Source organism: Pyxicephalus adspersus, chromosome 3 (assembly GCF_032062135.1).
Source record: "Pyxicephalus adspersus chromosome 3, UCB_Pads_2.0, whole genome shotgun sequence".
NCBI classification, from domain to species: domain Eukaryota; kingdom Metazoa; phylum Chordata; class Amphibia; order Anura; family Pyxicephalidae; genus Pyxicephalus; species Pyxicephalus adspersus.
The window spans coordinates 42,935,436-42,956,233 of record NC_092860.1 but is presented as its reverse complement, the minus strand read 5'-3'; the positions used below and the strand labels follow the sequence as shown (position 1 = coordinate 42,956,233).

At 35.6% G+C, this 20,798-nt stretch overlaps 1 protein-coding gene across 4 annotated transcripts in view; it reads right to left on the bottom strand.

Annotated features, from left to right (window-relative positions):
- The window catches only part of ABCA1 (ATP binding cassette subfamily A member 1), a 68,602-nt gene that overhangs the window by 32,311 nt on the left and 15,493 nt on the right, over positions 1–20,798 (bottom strand). For all 4 annotated transcript variants that reach the window (XM_072404365.1, XM_072404364.1, XM_072404367.1 and 1 more), the window contains exons 2-7: positions 20,087–20,237; positions 15,053–15,146; positions 11,044–11,185; positions 9,889–10,001; positions 1,713–1,834; positions 904–1,095 (exon numbers count right to left, since the gene is read on the bottom strand). In XM_072404365.1, coding sequence (XP_072260466.1) covers positions 904–1,095; positions 1,713–1,834; positions 9,889–10,001; positions 11,044–11,185; positions 15,053–15,146; positions 20,087–20,152 — 729 coding nt within the window. In that variant the 5' untranslated portion in view covers positions 20,153–20,237. The remainder of the gene's footprint in view (positions 1–903; positions 1,096–1,712; positions 1,835–9,888; positions 10,002–11,043; positions 11,186–15,052; positions 15,147–20,086; positions 20,238–20,798) is intronic.

The window sequence follows — 20,798 nt, the reverse complement described above, 5'->3', positions numbered from 1 at the left end:
TTACATGCTCGTTTCTTGTCACAGTGTCCCTGCACTATCCACATTTCACCATGCCTCCTATCTCACTCACACATGTGGACAAGACTGAGCTAGTGATACTGCAAAGTCACATCTCCTTCTGGAATTTGTTTACTTGAAATGAGGTTATCTCTACTTATTAAAACACCCATGAGAAGCCATAGCATTATTCACCCATTTATCATGTATACAGCATTGGGGGTGGGGTGGGCACTGTACTGTAACTGTTGTAGGTCATGGGGGAAAGGGTGGATGGTTAGCAGCCTTTGGTGGGAATGTGCAAATAATGATGTGTATGATTAGTGAGAGGTCTGGGAGAACTACAGAATTGGGGCAAGTCTTTGACATTTAGGAAGAAGGTCAGAAATTCAAACTAATACACTTCTGTGAAAGTCAGCTGGTGAATGGAATTCCATGTCTAAAATTTAGAGGTGTTTAGAGGTTCCTGCACATACATGCAGCAACTTCTGAAGCTCTGCCCATCTTCCTACTGGTCAATCGTAAAAGAAAAGTGGGCAAGCTTTAAACTTTCCTAGTATTGGTTGTAGCAAAGGACACTTTAGGTACCTTTAGGTAACACTAGGTACCTGCATTTTTACCAGCCAGCAGCTCTCCGGGGACAGAGGAAAACATCAAATGAGATTTATTTTCCACCTTGGATATAAGACAACTAAGCTCTGTTTTATATGTTATAATATATGTCATATTGAACAGCTATAAAAATAATTAAATGACATTTTATAAACAACATATTAGTTAAATTAAAAAAGAAGCCACCAATTACATTTTGTAGAATGAGTTGGAACAAATACACAAATATACAATGGCTGTACCTTAACAGTTTATTTTTATTCTCCAGTGTGAATTTGCAGTTATTTCACCTACCGTAAAAGGCTTTAAAAGATCAATATTGGAACGGAACTCATGTTCCAGCAGGTTGAGTTTGTCCTCTGGAAGAGCACAGAGTACTGTCTGGCTAAATTTTGCAACTTCTTCATTGTGTATTGTGACATATTCTGTTAGCCTAGAGTTATTGCACAAATCCTTCAACCGTATTTGAAATCCAGACAATAAAACCTGGATGGCAAAAAAGAGAGAAAACAAAATTTTAGGGTCATTGTATATTTCTAATCATGCTTTTTGTAAGGTTTTATTGAAAAGAAATAATAAGATAGTAAATTGAATATTGTCATAAGTGTCTTTCTTCAATACATAAAAAGCAGCAAATACTCTCTCCAATTTTAAACTAATAATTAGGTGCAACTTTTAGCTTTACTAGGACCAATACATCATGGATTTAGAACATGCTAATAAATTTTACAAACAGGATCAGTCATATGTCACTGCTTGCTAGCAATTGAAAACCCTTTTCCACTGGAAAACCCTCAAGTCCTATTGTATATGAATTTCTCTATAGTTATTATAGTCCTTTAGTATCATTAGTACAAACCCTTGACTCACCCTCAGGCCTTTGTCCAAAAAAAAAAAAATGATTTTTATCGACTTATAATTCTCTAATTTGGCATCATTCGAGATATTATGGTCTTATTTGTAACCGGGTGTGTGCTGGAAAATAAAGCTCACAGCCTGAATCTGAGCATATGACAAGTGGTGTAAAGGACCACACCATGCTCAAACATCTCTAATGGACAGGCTTGTCTGGTAATAATACATAAAAATGTTTACTCTATTACCTGTTCCAGTTTGAGGTCTGCATTCATTATCTCCTCTACTACAATGGGAGGCATGCTTATATTTTGCTGAAGAAAGGTAGTAAACTTCTCATTATCCATTAAACATTCCCTAAGCTTTAAGCCTGTAGAATACAACAAAGATATATGTTATATAGGAGCATGGGAACAACAGTCTTTGCCAAAACGTGCAAAATATAGAAAGCTTAATAAATACAGAATAGTAAAACCGATTCCATTAGAGAATATTTGTACAACTGATACCTGTGGGAATACAACTCTTCATAACCCAAGCCATACTATCTATGCACCAAACTTATGCAGCTCTACCAAAAACTTTTCTTTGGGTTAGCTAAACATGTCAGAATTGTGTGTCACATTTTACATAAACTGATATTGGATTTTATTAGCCATTGGGTCGTTAGGTCTAACAGAGTAGAAGACATATAATCGCTATTCTCCCCATTCTAACACATTTCATTTTTTATTTTATTTTCAAGTACCTTGGTTAAGAAAAAAAGATGCCAGTCCATTGAGAACATGCAAATTCCATACATGGAACATTCCTTGTAGGAATGAAAGCTAGAATGCAAAAGCATCAAGGAAAGACAGCCAACCACCATGCCACCCTGCTAGGCAATGCTCACAAAATGGCACCTTCCAAAGTATTCAGACCACTTTCTATTCTATGAGATGTGCCAAGTATGCTAAGCATGGAAAAGCAATGCAATTTTTTACAGTAGCAAACTGAAACATGATGGGTGGTTATCAATTATTTAATTTTCTTTATTATACTGCTAATTTCTATTTAAACAAGCAAAAATGTATATAAACAGCACTGTTTCTATCTGTGAACAAATGTAATCATAAGAAGAAAAAGGAGAATTTTTCTATGCAATGAACTTCTCTATCTTTACCGTACTGCCTGCATTGCATAGGATCTTGTTATATATATTGAATTCTACATGAAAACAACATAGGTCATGTCAGGGTATGCACTAACATTATGTATGTACAGAGACCAGAAGTTGTGCAACCGCATCCAATGACTCCAGAAGTAAGAGTAACAGACACAAGATCTAAATAACACCAGAAGTGTGGCATGTAGTAAATATTAGCCTGGCACACACAATAACCCGCAAAACAAGTTCCTAATAAACAGCAGACGTATAATCATTTTATCTCATGTTGCAGCCTTGTGAGTAAGATGTCTGCATAATTCTCTGCTGACAGACAAGCTTGAAAAACAATATGTAGCTTACAAAGCAAAAATGCATATTGAAAAAGGAAGTGATAAATTGCAGACTCGTAATATTATGAAGACAATAGTAAAAGAAAACCCATCTTGCAGTACTTTAGTAAGGTGGCAATGTTACCATTACCATTTGCTAATAGAGGAAGGAAGCTTTCATTGCTGATCTCTTTCTAATAATGTTACTTACCTGGCTATTATGCTGACTTGCTAGCTTCAATAATATGAGCCACTGACATCAAAGAAAAGTTGGACATCTATACTAGATCTGCATTGACCCCATAAACTGAATGAAGCGAGCAAGTCAGCATTACAGCCAAGGTAGTACTGCTGTCTTCTGATATACAAAAAATAAAACATCTATATTGAACTTGTTTTCTTGTTTCTTTGTTGACTTTCAACACAATTTCCTAGGTGTTTTAGTGTAACATAATTCACAAAAAAAACATCTAAAGCTTTTCATTTGTGAATAATGTCAAATAAAGTGGGATAAAACACATAGTCATCACTAGTCTGCACAGAACCTGTAACATACATATTAATGGCTGGAAAACTAAAGGACAGATGCACAGCTGACCATCTATTCTGAAAATAAATTATTTTGTATAATTTGTGGATCAGGCAAACCCTATCATACTCAGGTTTTGCATACTGTTAAATTCAGTCACATCTGTTGTACCTTATACACTTGCTATTATCATACAGACTCATGGAGATGACAAAATTCTAAAAGTATCTGACATGCCAGTCAGATATGTGATTAAGGCATTCCTTAATACTATGACTAGATATGTCACGTTTATTGTCACAGGCTGGCTTGCATTTCTTGTACGAACAAAACAATGTATGACCTGGTTTTACCTCTGCATTCACATTGCTAAAGGACACGCACACGGCTTTCAATATGTCCTAATATTTCTGTTCTGCAACACCCCCCCTTCCCAGCCTTTGTTTGAACAGAGAGTAGATAGGACCATCTAAAGTGAGCTGTATTACATAATCTCTATACTGCAATAGCAGGCAATTAGGAGAATGGTCTCATGATTAAACACTGGACCTGTCCGTCAGGATGCACATTTATGGTACAAGTGACAGATGAAAAAAATGAATACAGAGCTCACGGCTTCCGGGCACCTTGGATGGCACTTAATAAATACCAAAAGCAGTTCTTGGCACACAGTCAGTTTGGAAAGCATTAAACAAATACCAATAGAACACTGCTATTTTCTGAGTGGATGGAATTGTTAGGTTACTAGCGGTCACACTTTAGCATTAAAAGAGCTTTTTTCTTGCAGTCTACTTTACTTTTATATGACTTGATAGGTGCTAATGATCATAAATTGTGTAGGTCTCTGTGCTTAGAGATAACAACTGTATTCTGATGATGGATTTTATTTTATCCCAAATAATAAATACAAAGTAGCTCAACAGAAGTGTAAACCATGCATATTTTATCGTTGAATAAAAGCTAAACATTTTTTGTTTTCCTATGTTTTAATTTTACACCATACTGTCAGAAAGTAACAAGAGCTGTAAGGCTTCTTTTCATAGGTTAACAGACTAATATTGAGACTCTAATAAATAATAAAAGTCTGTTGTATACAACTATCGAAAGACCACCATATATAAGACATGGTTGACCCTACAGTTTTACAAACAGTTCAACCTCAGCCCATATAGTCCTTTTTTAAAGTCATTGTCTGTATCTACCGTGCTAACCAAATTTTTCTACTCTACTCTTCACTACTAGATCTGTAAACGTATTGCAAGGGCCTGGTGACACAAGAACACCACCAGAACTATATCTTCCAGGAGCCCTTTTCTTACTCCCTATGGATGAGCAGGCTCTTGGAAGTCAAACAGTGTTTTGCTGGTAAATAAATTATTATATACATGTGGAGTAGATATCAGAACAGTGGGTGAAAGGGGTTCTATAGTTTAAAAGAGTAAGACTGGCAATGTTGATTGAGATTTCAGTGCCACAAAGCCACTGTCAGCTCAAACAGAAACTCTCAGGAGCCCTTACATACCCACTTGAACTTTTATATTTCAAGATGACATTTTATAATGTCTGACTGACCAATTGCTTTGCAACTGACTTGGCATTTACAGTGCGTCTGCTACTTTTATTTTTATTAGCATATAATGCCAAGTCATGTTGTTGGTTGTACATTCTGATACCAAAATGCTTGTACAGAAACTCTGCTCTTATTTATAAGCTCTATGGTCGAGGTGGAACTATGTCCATTTAATTGGATGTCAGAAGTTGACAGTTCAGAGCAACTGATATCTCCCTTGGGATATTAGATAAGTACACATAACTACAGGTGTCTACACGGAGTTATTCTATATGTACACAAAAGAGCAAGCACCTGTATCATATAATCCTTTATGATAAGGCTTTACAACACACAATTGTGAAGACACAAAGAGAAAATGATTCCTAAATGGTCTCACAACATCTGGTAGGCAGAAGTCTGTTGCAAAAATAATAGAATCAAAGTTGTGGTTATCAGTAGTGTTTCTCCTGTCACTAAAGCAAACATGAAAAACGTGTAAAGGATTGAATAGTGAATTAAGGTTACACAGACTAGTAGTTTAGGGTGGGGATATCAATGCTTTGAGACTGGGAGGTAAACCAAACTTCAAGCCAGCCCTGAGTTTTTATGGACATCCAACATGTTAAATAGAAAGCAGAGATAAACCACTTCAGAACGTGTCACAGTGTGTGGTCTAATTACAAAGAATGTTCCTTTTTTAGAACTCATCACCTTTCAGATTTTTTTAGGAAATGAAACTTAGTACCAACATTAGCGAACCCCCCCTTTACCAGACCAGTTGTTTGCCTTTGTTCCACCTAAAATTTCTCATTCACTTTTTAGTCTATCCAGACAAATTTAGTACATTCTAACAAATAGGACAAACAGGGCTAAAGCTACAGGAAAGGGAGAGAGTATGCTCCCCTATACCCTTTAGAACAGGGGTGTCAAACTCAAATACACAGAGGGACAAAATTAAAACTAAGACAATGTTGCGGGCCAACCGCATTTGGAAACAAAGAGGTTTCACTTAACAATCAATCTGGAACAAGCTTATAATAGTGAAAGAGGCCACGCATAGGCAGAGAGCCCGCTGGTCTATAGACACAAGTGATGCCTGGAATTGTAGTAGCGGCGCTATTTCAATGCAGCGGCAGGCCAGCTGCAGTTCATATTTAGGATTCCTTTGGGGGCCAAAAAAAAGGTCGCTGGGAGACCACAGTTTCACACCCCTGTTTTAGAAGAACAGGGTATTTCTCTTTTACCAAAAAAGTGAAGCAAAGGGAAAGTAAGCTTTTATGGGTTTAAAGGATAGTTTTCACATTAACATGTTACTGTGTTTTTCTGACTACCAATAATGCAGCAGGAGCTTTGTATTCTGCCTTCACTTTTTGGGCATAGCTTTAGTTCCTATTTGGAAAGCCTGAAGAAACTAGAATTCCATCATCTGATACCAAAAATAAAAAAGTCTCCACACTTCACTATCTAGAAAATCTACTGGCAAGTTTAGAAATATTCAGCCAACAGCCTGCTCCTGTTCGCTTTCTCAGGGCAGAGAATTAAAGCCAGAAATGTCCGTTTCTCATATATAAATGTAAGCTTAATTGTCCAGTTCTGTATCAGTTCAGATTTCTATTCAAAGCACAGAACATTAACAATCAAAGACCAGCTATGCTATCTGACATGATCATATAGGCAATGCTTTTACATAAACCAACATAAATGCTCCATAAATGACACAACTTCCAGCTGCTCAGCATTTATTGACCTAGAATGAGTAAAAGGGCAAATATTTGCTCAGCCTGCAATATAATTTATCCTGTGTCAGCCATCTCTGCCAGCATGGCTGCTATAGACATGAAAATCTGATACGGAATCATGTTCCAAAGCAATTATCTATCGAAGAATTTTGAACCTTGTAAAAATGACTTTATCCATTGAAAGGATCTCAATTAATGCTAGTTCTGTATGGAACTGATAACGTTCTGAGTTAATTGTATGTAATCTCCGCAATTCTTTATTCAGTGGAAGTATAGATAAAAAGAAAGTTGGCCTAAGATTACTCTCTGATGAAGTGAGACAAATGTTCTGATTTATTCTGTGAAGTAAGGTAAAACTAGATGAAGAAAATAAAAGGGAAGTAAATCAAAGCAGACATAAAGTGAATGTGTGTTCACTTTTAATCATGTGAATATGAAAACACAAACGGGAACTTCTTTTCTTCGCTTCATTTTATAGTTTAGTAAATGACCCTAATTTCACTTCACCTTAGAGTACAAGTTAGTAGAGCAGGTCCTTATTATCCAGAGGCAGAAACTTGTTTTATGGAGGGAAACCATGACAAATATTAAAGGTAATTTCGCTGAACTATTCTATGATGCCAGCCAGGCCAGCACAGACATCCAACAAATTATTTTCAGAATATCATAAATATAGAACCAAAAAGTGTGCCCAGGAAAAAGTTATCTCTGGTAGCAGCATGTCATACTTCACATTCATTTTACAAATAATAATGTAACAGTTGTACATCTAAAATACATGTAGTCAAGTATGCATTGGCTTTTTTAAGAGACCGAAATGTAACGTAGGTTCATATTCATAGTTCTTCTTCATATAGTTTATGTTCTTGGGACTTTTTCTTGTTTACGTTATTACTCCAGGATGCAAGTTGTGGTGCTTTTTAAGCTATAGTATTGTGTTATATATTATTTTGAGCTGCAGCACACAGTTGTGATATATAAAGATAAAATCATATTAATCAGCTATTGATTACTAGCATAAATTACTATAATTGGCAGCTTTATTTACATGTAAACATATAATCATATACAATGACACCTTCCATGATTAAAATTGACATAATACAATCATACACATGGCATGGATTCAACTATCTTTATCCATGATTTACTAGAACCATCAGTTTACATGTGCAGATAAGGTCTAAGTACAAATCTACACATCTTATTACACAGGCAAATTATGACATATGGTTTTATAATACACTATCCAAAATGCAATTTATTAACATATAAGGAAAATTAAAACATTTTGCCAACAAAACAGCTCACACAAGCAATGGACTACAAACACCCCGCATCAGTAGGAAATGGGAGTTGGGAGATTAGGACATCTGAGGAGATATCTTTTTGTTTTACTGATATAAAAAGTTTGATTTGTGGCTGCAGTAGTCTTTTAAGGTTTTGTGAAAATTATTTTGTTCAGAGAGTGTAACACCTAAAGCTTTATTAAGGATGTCACATGTCCTCAGAACAACCTGATGCAGAATCAGTGCCTAGGCAATCATATGGGCTTGTATAATGGGCAAAACCATAAGCAAGAGATAAATTACTTCACAACACCAGTGCCAAGCAAAACTAAAACAAAATATCTGCTTTAGTAATACCCCATGATGACCCTGAAACCCTTTCAAAAAGCAGTATTGCTTGCAGCAGTAGTTTCTATCCTTTACAAAGGCCAACAATTTCACAACACTTCCCTTAAAGCAGAACAGAAACCATTCTCTATAAATGTCATGTGATTCATTTCTACTTTTCCTGCACTCAATTTTGCGTCTACATAAACAATGAAAAACATGATATTTTTGTACAATAAGGATCTTTATAAAGTATGTTTTCACTTCAGAAGCTTCATACTGTGCAGCATAACGATTGGTTTTTCCATTGAAAACTGAGTATCCGTCCAGACATGTTTAATACATTATGTATAAGAATAGACGGCCATATGAAACACAAAGTTGAAGATTTTGTATGTATTGATTCAAATTAAAATACAAAAATCAACTTTTTACCATTTCTAAAGGGGAAAATGTACCAAATGTAACATCAGATTCTGCTTCACTCCACTACCCCTGGACAGTCCACGAGTCACAGAATAAACTTTTCCATTATAAGCCCCTTACAAACAGTCTCCAGTGTGAGATTTCCTTCTATCTGCCATGTGATATATGAAGGAAGGGGCAGCTATTTTTACAATATGTTGCTCATTTCTCTATAAAAATGGATGGCCCCTATGGACACTTCTATTTTTTACCCCCCACCCATTGCATTGATTATTATGTAAAACTCATACCCCTGCACTACAAAAAAACATCAATAGTTCTCAGTAAAAAGAATAATTTCCACTACAGTTAAAGTGAAGTAAATAACTGCAGTTTGGAATATGACCTGTATGATCACAGCATTAGCCCTTTGCTCTGTACTGATTGTAATACCTGGTATGCACGTTGAGGCCATTTATTGATATTGATATGGAAGCCTTTTCAGTAGACTCAACTTAAGCTACAGAGAACTAATACCGGCCTATAATTTATTGAATTTGGAGTTATTTAACACCCTATATCCTACTTTGCCTCTTCTTTCTTTGTTATACTGACAAAAGCACAATAAATACTGAACGTAACATGGATAAAATAATGAAAGTGCAAAAAGAATTTGGGGTAGAGATTACTGGTGGAGATCTACTGTCTTTCTTCAAGACATAATCAAGTCTATTCTATATAAATACTAGTATCAAAGGTCACAAATACATTTCTGGAACACACAATTATTTATATAAAAAAAATATTTTTCTTCTTATACAGAATTCTTCCTATCTGTACTATATACTGCAGAAGAGTAATTAATGGATTGCTTCATATGCTGACTACCAGCACTAAATTTAAAGCCATATAAAGGCAATATTGTCCATCAGTTTGTGTTCACCCCAAAACAATGCAATGGATTTTGCTTGCTTTTCAATAAAAATAGAATTTACTCCTAAGTTTTTTCTTCTATTGAAGGTTACTCTTTGGTCATTTGCAGCCTTTTAAAAATTTGGGTAAGTAACATTACATACAGGTATCCATTAAAAACAGTAAGTGGCTTACCTGTGCCCCTAAACCTATGTAAACTTGTCAAGAATTTGTGCAAGTCCTTCCCACTTGTGTCTTTGTGACTGTATAGCAGCAATTTCCGTGCATCAGAGAACAAGCGAGAAACTCTGTAAAGAATAAATGATCACAGAGTCTGAATCAAGGTATGAAAATTCAAAGATAAAATAAATACATCATTAATGCAAAATATATATAGGTTTCTAGAATGTAAGTTTTATTTCTATGTATGATAAATGTAAAGATTCCGCATTCCTAAAGTAAACTTGGTTACTTGTTGGTTTACAACAGAAATGTTAAAGTTCTTAAAATCCTGTTTAAAGTCTCAGCAGCTGAACCCCCCACCCTCCACCCCATCCCACTTTTTCCACTCGCAGTAACTTAACAGCCTCCAAGCTATCTAATCTAACTTAATTAACACAGTAACATCCTCTCATTGGCAGTGTAAACCAAGCTGAGAAAGCTAACTTGGAATTTCTCCAAGAAATTGTAGAAACTAAGAATGCATTGCTGCAGAGTGCCTGCAGCTACATAGGTCTGTGAAGGCTTGCCTTAAAGTATATTTAATGCTAAGGAATATGGAAAAATATGATTATATACACAGCATTTAACTCACTAAATTCATGAAATAATGAACATTTTAAACAGATTTATCACGGAGACAAAAGTGGTATGATGGGAGAATACTTTACCAACATAGAACTTAGAAAATTAAGCACATCTTGTTTTGGATGGAGTGAGGAAAGAAATCTTCCAAGGTTTTGCTACTCTATCCAAAAACAGGAAAGTTATTTTGACCTGACACACACTTTAAGGGGGTTTGTTCTTGAGTTACCCTGGTCAGTTGCAGATCTTTATGTGTATGGTAACATCAATTCAGCATGGAAACAAGTTGGGGACAAGCTGAGGTATTGGGGGGAGAAGGGAGCTACAGAATACATAACATATACCAATGTTTTGGTTATAGGTTAGTTTTTACACTGAAAATATCTTAATAACTTTAGCAGGTGAACAATGAAAAGAAGTAAACAAAGTGACAATTCTTTTCTGGCTATCAATTTTGTTCAATAATAAAGACAATCCCATTTATTTTTTTTTTAACTGTTAACAGTTTGAGCTCCTAAATTCCAAAGACAAATAAAAGTAACTTACATTGACCTATTGAAGTTGCCAACCACACCTGGTGACTCCCCTGGTGTTGGGTACCGGAAACACGGGTTGTTGGAGTTACATATAATACCTTGCACCCATGGCAATGTCCCGGCAGATGGCATTGCCTTGTTTGGAAAATGACCTGTTGGCAGTACACAAAAAAAGCAAAAATAATTAGTATTAAATAATAACAAAGATTAAGCTGTAAGGTAAATCATTGTGCTTGCTTTATGGTGACACAGTTGGAAGGGCTAGTGTTTCATTAGTATGGAGTCTGCTGCAGGCCTTTGAAGCTGGAAAATGTTTGCATATTAAATATGTGTCTGATGAAAATAATATGCACATTATTCAACATTACCAGACATAAATTCAAGCTGCCCAAAGGGTCTAATCAAACTCAAATCTTGAAAATGGATAACCAACATAGCAATCTTGCACGATGTGTAAAGTTTTGTAAAGCTTAGATCCCCAAAACAGTAAATCTCAAACAAGAGCATGGTGCAATAAATAAGAAACAGAGGCTAGAAAACAGAGTTTAGGTTTAAAAACTATGTCCTAAAGTCTTAGTGTGATAACTCTGGTAACATAGTATGTTTAAAGATATTGGGCCTGATTTATTAAAGCTCTCCAAGGCTGGAGAAGATACATTTTCATTAGTGAAGCTGGGTGATCCAGCAAACCTGGAATGGATTTCCTAAACATTTGCTATTATTTAGTAATTGTTTTCAATCCTAGACCAGATCCATTCTAGGTTTGCAGGATCACCCAGCTTCACTGATGAAAATGTATCTTCTCCAGCCTTGGAGAGCTTTAATAAATCAGGCTCATTGCGCTGAAAACCTCCACCAACATGGTCTTACTTACACCTAACTGTGTTGAATATGCAGTCTAATAGGGAGTTGTGGTTTACCACACAACTCATGGCATATTATAATCCAACAGCCCTGGCACACAAGTTGGAAGGGAGTATGTATCTGTCCACTAAGCGAAAAGATGTACTTCAAGACATGTCCAAGAGAAAATCAAGAAAAGGCTCTAATATATCATGACACAGGACTATAAAAATGAAAAATAATTTGAAAAGGGTTTTTTAAAACTTCTCGCCAGGAGCAAAAAATGTACTTTATCGTTATCACACTCTGCCCCTGAAGGTAGGCATTACTCTTGTCTAAGGTTGTCACTGAGGACTGCATGGAGTCCTCTAGGCACATGCAACAGAGAACATTTAGTAAGCAAAGCTCTGTTTTTTACCAAACATGATACGTGTTAAGACCGTCCTGCACATGACTGATTTTTATAACTGCTTTCCTTTATTTTTACTTCATTTGAGTGAGTTTAATTGTAAGTAGAAGTAGATTTTGCTTTAGTAAAACCTAACTGTACTGATAACATTCTAAAACCAAGCGTGCTATGTCCTGTTGCAAAACAAGCATGAATAACTCAAGATTAAACTGCTTGTTGCAACAGCAGCTGGTAAACAGTACATTGGCTCTTGGCTCTGAAAAAAAAAGGTTTTCTGAGAATTTACATGAGTAACATGACTTTGTGTCCAGAAAACAAAAACAGTTTTGCTCCCAGTGCATGACACTCTAGGTCAAGGGTCTCGGACATTGCTTTAGGGTCACATTTAATTATGCATTCCCTTTTAATTCATGTTGACTACAAGTGAACTGCAGGTGGTTTTACTGGTATTTGTGATTAAGGGTATGTTGATAGCAGTAAGAGTATGTAAAAGTAAGAGGTAATATTAAGGTGTTATTATATATTGTGACCTGGTGGGATGAATGATTAATGTAAATTATTCTTGACAAACTGACTTTGACCTTCTTCTAATAAAGCAGTAATAGAAGTGTCAGTCTTTTGCCACTTTGTTTCTCAATTTGATTGTTTGTCATGAAGAGTTCATGGAGGATATCTTACCATTGGAGTTCCAGTTAAGCCAATCTGGGATTTAATGTGCCAACAACTATCTGAAGCTAAAACATCACTGTGGCTGGAGTTGATCAATAAGTTACCCATAGTCTTTAAATGTCTGTCATTTGAAGTTAGAGATTTTGGTATCACTGGGGCTGAATTATTAAAGCTCTCCAAAGCTGTAGAGGATACACCTACATCAGTGAAGCTGGGTGATCCTGCAAACTTGGAATGGTTCTATGATTTAAAAGTCCGGAAATCAGAGTTAGACAAAGTCAGGGAACTTTGCAAGAGGCCAGCAGTAGCAGCCCTAATATATGAATCCCATGCAAGATTTAAAGATGTGTGGTCACCTCCAAAAAGGATTATTTTAATAGCTCAGGTTTAATCTCCAAGCTATCCTCTTCCTACTGTCTACAAAATGACCACTTAAGTGATCAGAGTAACCATAAATCTGTCATCTGACAAATGCAGACACAGAGCATTTAAACATGCCTAAAGATAAAAGCAGACAAGTTACTTTATATCATGCATCAGACAACTTTAAAAGCATTGCATCTGAGAGGCAAGGATAGCACGTTATTGCGCCGATTGTTAACACTCAGTCATGCCAGTATTGGACCTTTGAGCATTTTTTTCCCAACAAACACCAGATATCTGCTGATTGCACAGGTCAGAGTGACTGAGAACTGATAAAACCTGACATATAAGTAAACAGAATATCCTCAAATGGAATTAAGCAATTTTGTGAGAAAGTCATAAGTATGCCCTTGCATACCTTTTGTAATATACAATGACTTTTAATTAAAGTTACACTCCGCTCAACATTAAATGTTGACATGAACAATGGGAGCACAGCACCTATTCAATACTTTAGATTTTTGTTATAGTGGACTGGTGTGATTTCCAGTTGCTCGCTCGAATTAATTATATGAAGCTAAGATTGGCATACATTAAGTATTTGTCAACAAGACATGTTCTATACCCTGTAATGTCATCATGTACTCAATTTGCACAACCCAGGTTTGACAGAGGTGGTGGGGAACTTGAGACCATAGTCTATATATATAGTTAAAAAACATGAGTTTTACATGCCAAAAGAAAAGTAATTTTGGCCAAGCATTCTTGTGTTACACATCTAATCTGGTGATGGTGCACATTTTATAAGTAGGAGGAAAGTGAGAAAGTGACATAGAAAACTGGATTGCAGAACCAGGAAAAATACATTGTAAAGCATGTATGTATTTAAAGTGTGTATGTACTTTTTTGTCCAGAGTTTTTGTAGTGTATGCATGCAAACCAGCAGAAAACCTCAAACACTACTGCTAAGGAAAATTACAAGGTATAAAATCTATTCCAGGCTTAGATTGTATGGGTAAAAAAAGATCATGTGTGCGGTGTTCACACATTTTTAAGGAGGGAAAGTCTAAAGTGACCCTCTAATAAATAAAACTCTATGTAAGCCCTGAACGTGGCACACTGCAGGTGACTTTAACATTTTGTAACTTTTGTACTGGGTCATGGTGTGACGGAGAGGGAAAGCTGAGCATTTTTTTGGTAGTCTTTCAAGGTTTAGTATCCTGAAATCCTTGTTTTGAGCCAGAGTCAACACAAAATGCAAATCTCTTTTATACACTGTAGAAACAGCTGAAAGAACATTTGCAGTCTAGTTTGTAGAACCAGATACAGATATCAAAGAATAATAAATCAAAACACTTAACCCTGTCTTTCACTGCATACCTGAAATATATAAACTTTTCTACAAGATTTTACAAAATGCACTTTAGTATTAGAAACACGTTTAAATGTTTCCAAGAAAAGCCCAGAGCACCTGCTAAAGCTTGTTTTGACATGTCTTGTGCAAGTTACTCTAACAACGCATTAAATAAGCAAGTTGCAGTGGCCCATTTCACAGAAAAGGGACATTAGTATTCCATTTATCTATTACATTTGTATTATTCAGGCTCTGGTATTACATCTTGTACATTTATTGAAAAATTATATTATTGGTATCATGAGTTAATGACTTTATGTGCAATGATTTTTCATTTACATATACGTAGTCATGCATGTTTTTCTTTAGACTCATACTTACATTCATGTTGTTCATAGGGTGGATAGGAAAGTCGTACAGAGATAAGAATGAAGAAGATGAATAGAGGCCAAGCTACTTCGACCAGCAGCTGCAGCTGTAAACAAGAAAAACAAGCATATCAATTTATCATAGTTTTTTTTTTTTTACAGATAACAAGGATGTTGACAAGGAAAGCATTAGGTAAACTTGGGCAGTAACAGGTTAATTGTAAGTATATTGTGAAGGAATTGCATAAATCATTTAACACAGTGGGGGCCTTTGCTTTAATTCAATTCCAAGAACTGCATCTTGTCCTCTGTGTGAAGGTTAACTGAACCAGTCTGATCTCTCTAGGGGACCTTTTCAGGAAAAATAAAAGCTCCCCGCATATGCAAGGCTCCTGCCAATTTCATTTCAGGCCTTTTCACTGATGTGTTTTTACATAGCCCAGGTCTCCTAGAAACTAACTTAGACCCATCAAGTATGTCTTCCACATAACAGCTTAGTGGCAAAAGTTTCATTCACATTCAGAAGGAGAAGCTAGAGTCTATGTGGGCTTATTGGTTTATTTTCTAAATCTTAAATCTCCCTTTATTTATGCTTACCTCAATCCGGAATGTGATACCCAATAGGATTTTTCCATGTTTTTATGTCAAAATTTATAATATTTATGTAAACAAAAATATAACTTCTGTTTAAGGTAAGAATAAACAATCAATTTATTTTAGCATATGTGATATATTTACACAAAACAAGGTATTACCAATTAGTATACTTATAAAATAATAAAAATGTTCCTAAAGTGAACATAAATTCCCATTATTGACTTTCACCCTGATCATGATATTTAAGACCCAAAACTGGAACATGTACAGGGCCAGTGAAGTGTGAGAAAAATCTTGAACTTTTATTTAGGTTCAGCCAGGTTTGGGCGACAAACGGAGGGCCTAAGTAATTAAAACAGGGTAGAAATAAAAAAATGACTGGTTCCTAATGGGCACTGCAGGTAAAATGTACCTTTAGTTTCTTTTGGTTAGCTTTATACTGTAATATACCACTTTAAATAGCATGTCATTAACATATAAAGTCATGGATGCAATAACACACAGAAAAATATGTTCAGCTGCTTAGTGTATGTGCCCCACAGTGACTTTTTTCATTCAGTATTCCAACAGTATTCCAAAACAAGAAGTTGAAGTCAATCAATATGCAATGCAACACAATGTAAAAACAAATATCCTAGACATCAGTCACTAACTCTCCCGATTGACTTGTTCCAGTAATATCTGTAAAATTTTAGATTGAACATCAATTTTTTGTCCCAGTTGAAATCTCTGTTTTGAGGTAACAGGTAATTCTATGCAGTGTAAAACCTTTACATAGCCCTCAGTGTAGTAATAGGTTTGGGGGGGGGGGGGATTACCAGACTACGGTCAACAGTCAAAGTAGAGCCATCATAGTAATCATGAAAAAAATCAACACACATTGGAGGTTCCAACGTCTTCATCAGAACTTACCAAAGCTACCTTAGAAAGGCCTGGCCAAAACATTTTTTAGAAATCTTAAAGTCTGTTTTGATCAATAGTATAGCTGCTTATTGTGAAGTCCCAATTAAAGAGGTCTCCTGGAACTTCTAGATATTATCTACAAAATTACTGCGACAACTATACCTGGACTGAAAAGAATACATTTGTGCTCTCTCTTTATACAAACCTCAAGACAGTACAACAAATACTGGCTTTGCGGGGGCCCAAAAGAAGAAGGATGCCTCTCAAATAAATGGGGTCCAGTGCTCAACCTGAACCCCACCATGTCTAAAACATTATGAAAAAATGCTTGAGATTAAATATTTTTGAAGCCAAGTCTAGATTAAACAACACATATTGCACCACAGTTAAATTACCAATGAGTTGGAACAATACAGCAATCCTACTTGTGAAATTCTGAACAAGTTTTCACACCCCATTGTGGTATTCCCTGTCATTTTAAATAAGTTATCTTAAAATAACTCCATCTGCTTATAAATCTTTCTTTAATTTCTGTCTAGCCAGCCTGCCAATATTTTCTCAAATGTATTAAGAAATGGCATTGTACTGAACAATGTGTTATGGTATTAGGTAAGAAAAGTTTTCATTTCAGTCAGGGACTTCACTTATTGATTTCCCCTCAGTAGAGAAGAAACTATGAAATTTATGTTGCACAAGTCTTTATTTCAGTTTAGAGCCTGCCTAAATAATCATTGTAATTCACAACTATTTCCTGTAACTGAGAAAAGACAAATACAATGGACTGGCCTGTTAGGAATATGAACAAATAGAACTGATGGATGACTGTATACAGTTTAGAGTAAGACCCTTATCAAACATGTGGTAGAAAACCACATTGTTAGCCACTCCTAGGCACATAGAAAACTGCAGGTTAATGGGTTTGCACAGGGTTGCAGTGCAGTTCTTCATCCAGAGAAGGGAAAGCCACAGCTGAGCCAAAAGCAACATGTTGCTTTCAGGAACAGCACCAAACAAACACAACCACAGCTGCAACTGTGCACAGAATGGTTACCAACTGCTCCGATTCAGTTGAACAAGAGCGGTTGAGCCTGTAGAAGATTGCTGCAGTAAACTGCAAGTTTGAAAAGGGCTTAAATTAGCTGGAATATTCAGGCCTGCAAAAGAACCCAATACCCACAAATCATAAATCTTGATACATGTACTTTTGTCAAATTGGTCCCCTAAGAAGACTTTCAAGCTAGTGTTTGAATCCAAAGTGGAGTTACACTTTAAGAATTATTTTAATCAATAATGTTCCAAAGGTTATTTTAAAGCAAATCATATAGTACAGAATACAGTGAACTATACAGTGATATCTATAAAGCTATTATCTGATGCAATGTGAACTTTGGACTTTTTAATTATTTAGACAAAAAAAGAATTATATAATTATTGACCGAAGTGTCATAAATCAATGTACAACTTTTTTTTATCAGATCAAAAATGTATTATAAATGCAAATTGGTGGTCGTTTTTTAATAAGAGCTGTTGGTTATATTTCTTTTAGGCGCACATAGCATATTAGCTTCTTCTTTCCTTTAGTCAGCAGGAGGGCTGACCTCTGGCCCAGTGTTCATGTTATATGGTCAACAACGATAACAAGGCAAGGCTAAGAAAGATTTTCTATGTTTAACTGCCCACTCAGCATATATCATATTTAAACCAAAGATAAAGTTGTCTACAAATGATGCAACTAAGGTGCACCTCTGAAACACATGAAACACTATTAAATCCACAAAAAAGCATTTGATGACCATTTTACTAAAATGAAATCCAGCACCATGCAGACAGTTTCTATTGCATTACATTAGATGAACTCCAAAAACACATATAACACATGATTTCAATTAGTTAAAAACAAATTTAAATAACTACATTTTTAAAGATAGCTAAAATACCTGAATCTGGCTTCATACCAGCCTTTATAGACTGCAAATTGGAGTCACACCACTTGAAGCCACTCCTAATATATTGTATTAGACAACGCTGTTCATCTAATACTGAAGGCTTCCCGACAGAAGCAAAGTGATGACCTTAACAGTGTGTTTCTGCTTTGTCAGTTTTATTTTGCTATCTGGGATGGGTTCTTGACCAGATTATGGTGTAGTCTGCAGAAAGGTTTAATGTACAGCGCTGCGTAATAAGTTGGCGCTATATAAATCCTGTTTATTATTATTAATAATAATAATAATAATAAAAGGTCTGGAGTCAATGCGTGCTGCCTAACAGTGTTGCCTGCATCCAAAAACTGGGCAGAAATGTAATTCTTTTAGTAGGGAATTATAATTTATATATACTATATGTTCCTATGCATATATAACCTTATTTTAAATGCAAGTTATATATGGTAACCACATCTATGAACACTAAGCAAATAATGCACTCAAATCATAATTAGAGTCCATACATTGGTATCATATGGTATACTACTATACATTTATACAACAATATAAGAGAAGTCTGTACACCAATATACCAACCAATCAGGATTTATAAATTACAATTTAGAGATCCTATTACAGTAAACTGTTTTTTTATTTCACATGGATTTCACATAGGGACTATTGCACTTTGCCTATACAGTATTGTAATTACTTTAAACATAGCCAGTATGCTCTATAATAAACTAAACTGAATTGCCTTGAACGTCCCAATAGATAGTCTTTTATTGGATATATTCACAGAAATGTATACAGATATGCAGCATGTGGCACACTGGGTGCAAAGGAACAAGGTCAGGTAGTATATAATGCTGGGGGATACAGTTCTGCAAGATGACGGCCACAAATGACCTTTTGCTGGCTTTGGGTTTAGGATTATAACAGCTGGCGAAGCAATGTTAGTCTACAAATTCTACAATTCCTGACATGTGGAGTATATTGACACAAGCATATGTTATTTAGAGCCTCACAAACACGTACATTAACACATTTTTATTATTATGTAACTGACAACTGGGAATGGAAACATCTGCAGTTGTGTAAGTTCCATGTCAGGAATATACAGAGAACATATGAAGGCCAGTGTTAAGAACTGCAAAATTCTATTCTAAAATGGAGCTAGCAGGACCTTCTCTACAGAAAGAAAAACTCCTATATAGATTTTTTATTGTAAATAGCTAAAGCATTGTCTTGTATGTTTTACAATTTCCAATGCAAGCAAAATATGAAATTACACTTTTTTCTATAGGACCTATTCCTAGTACTATACATAACGGTGTTGAAAACGTCCTGCATGCTGCCAAATGGGTTTTCCTGAACGTGGTTTTAAATGAATGAAGTTGAGATCCTTTCAAAATAAAAATTTCACTGCTTGTTACCGCTTACTAACAAAATGCATTAGTTACAATTATGTGTGATTTATGGTATGAAAATGTCTAAAAATGAGCACACAATATTACAAAAGCACAAATCTTATTTTACTTGAGCATTAAACAAAAAGATATTTTTACTTCCCAATGAATATACAATGAAGGATTAAAGACATAAAGAAGAAGCTGTAAACTTACAGTCTGCCTCCGTCGGTAGGTAAAGTTTTTCCAGAGAAGGAGTCCTAATTGCGTACAGTAAGTCATCTTCTCCCTGAGAGTGAACACTGCTTCACCTCTGCAGCTCTGGCAGAAGTTGTTGCAGTACCAGAGGCTTTAGGTTGCTCATTAACTGAAAAAGAGTCAGAAAGGGAAATGGTTATAAGCTTACTGAGTTAAGAGAGAAAAAAACAGTTGTACACCCGTATTCACTGTGCAGGATATGTATGTAGCAATGATAACTGTAAAATGGGAAATGTGACCAAATGTGTGATAATGACCAGAAACTATAAAACTTTTCATGAGTCAATAAAGATATATCAACGAATGCCTTTCTCACCAATAGCTTGTCAGTCAGCACCTACCCAAACTTATTTCTGCCAACCATTCTTTGGATTTTATTACTGGAACCCTAGAATGTAAGCTATAGTGCATGTGAGACACAAATAAATGAGGATTTGGTTTAGTCAGGGAAGGTAAAGATCTTTAATGTATATCCTTAATAAGGGACATGTCCTACACCAGGCTATTTTGTTCATCTGCAATAAGATCTCAGGGACTGCATGACACAGCTATACCACCCGGTAGGGGTTCCCAGGGCTGGCTAGATAGAGTTATAAACTGGCTCTTATTATTATTACTCAGTATTTTTATAGCACCATCATATTACGCAGCACTGTACAAAGTCCATAGT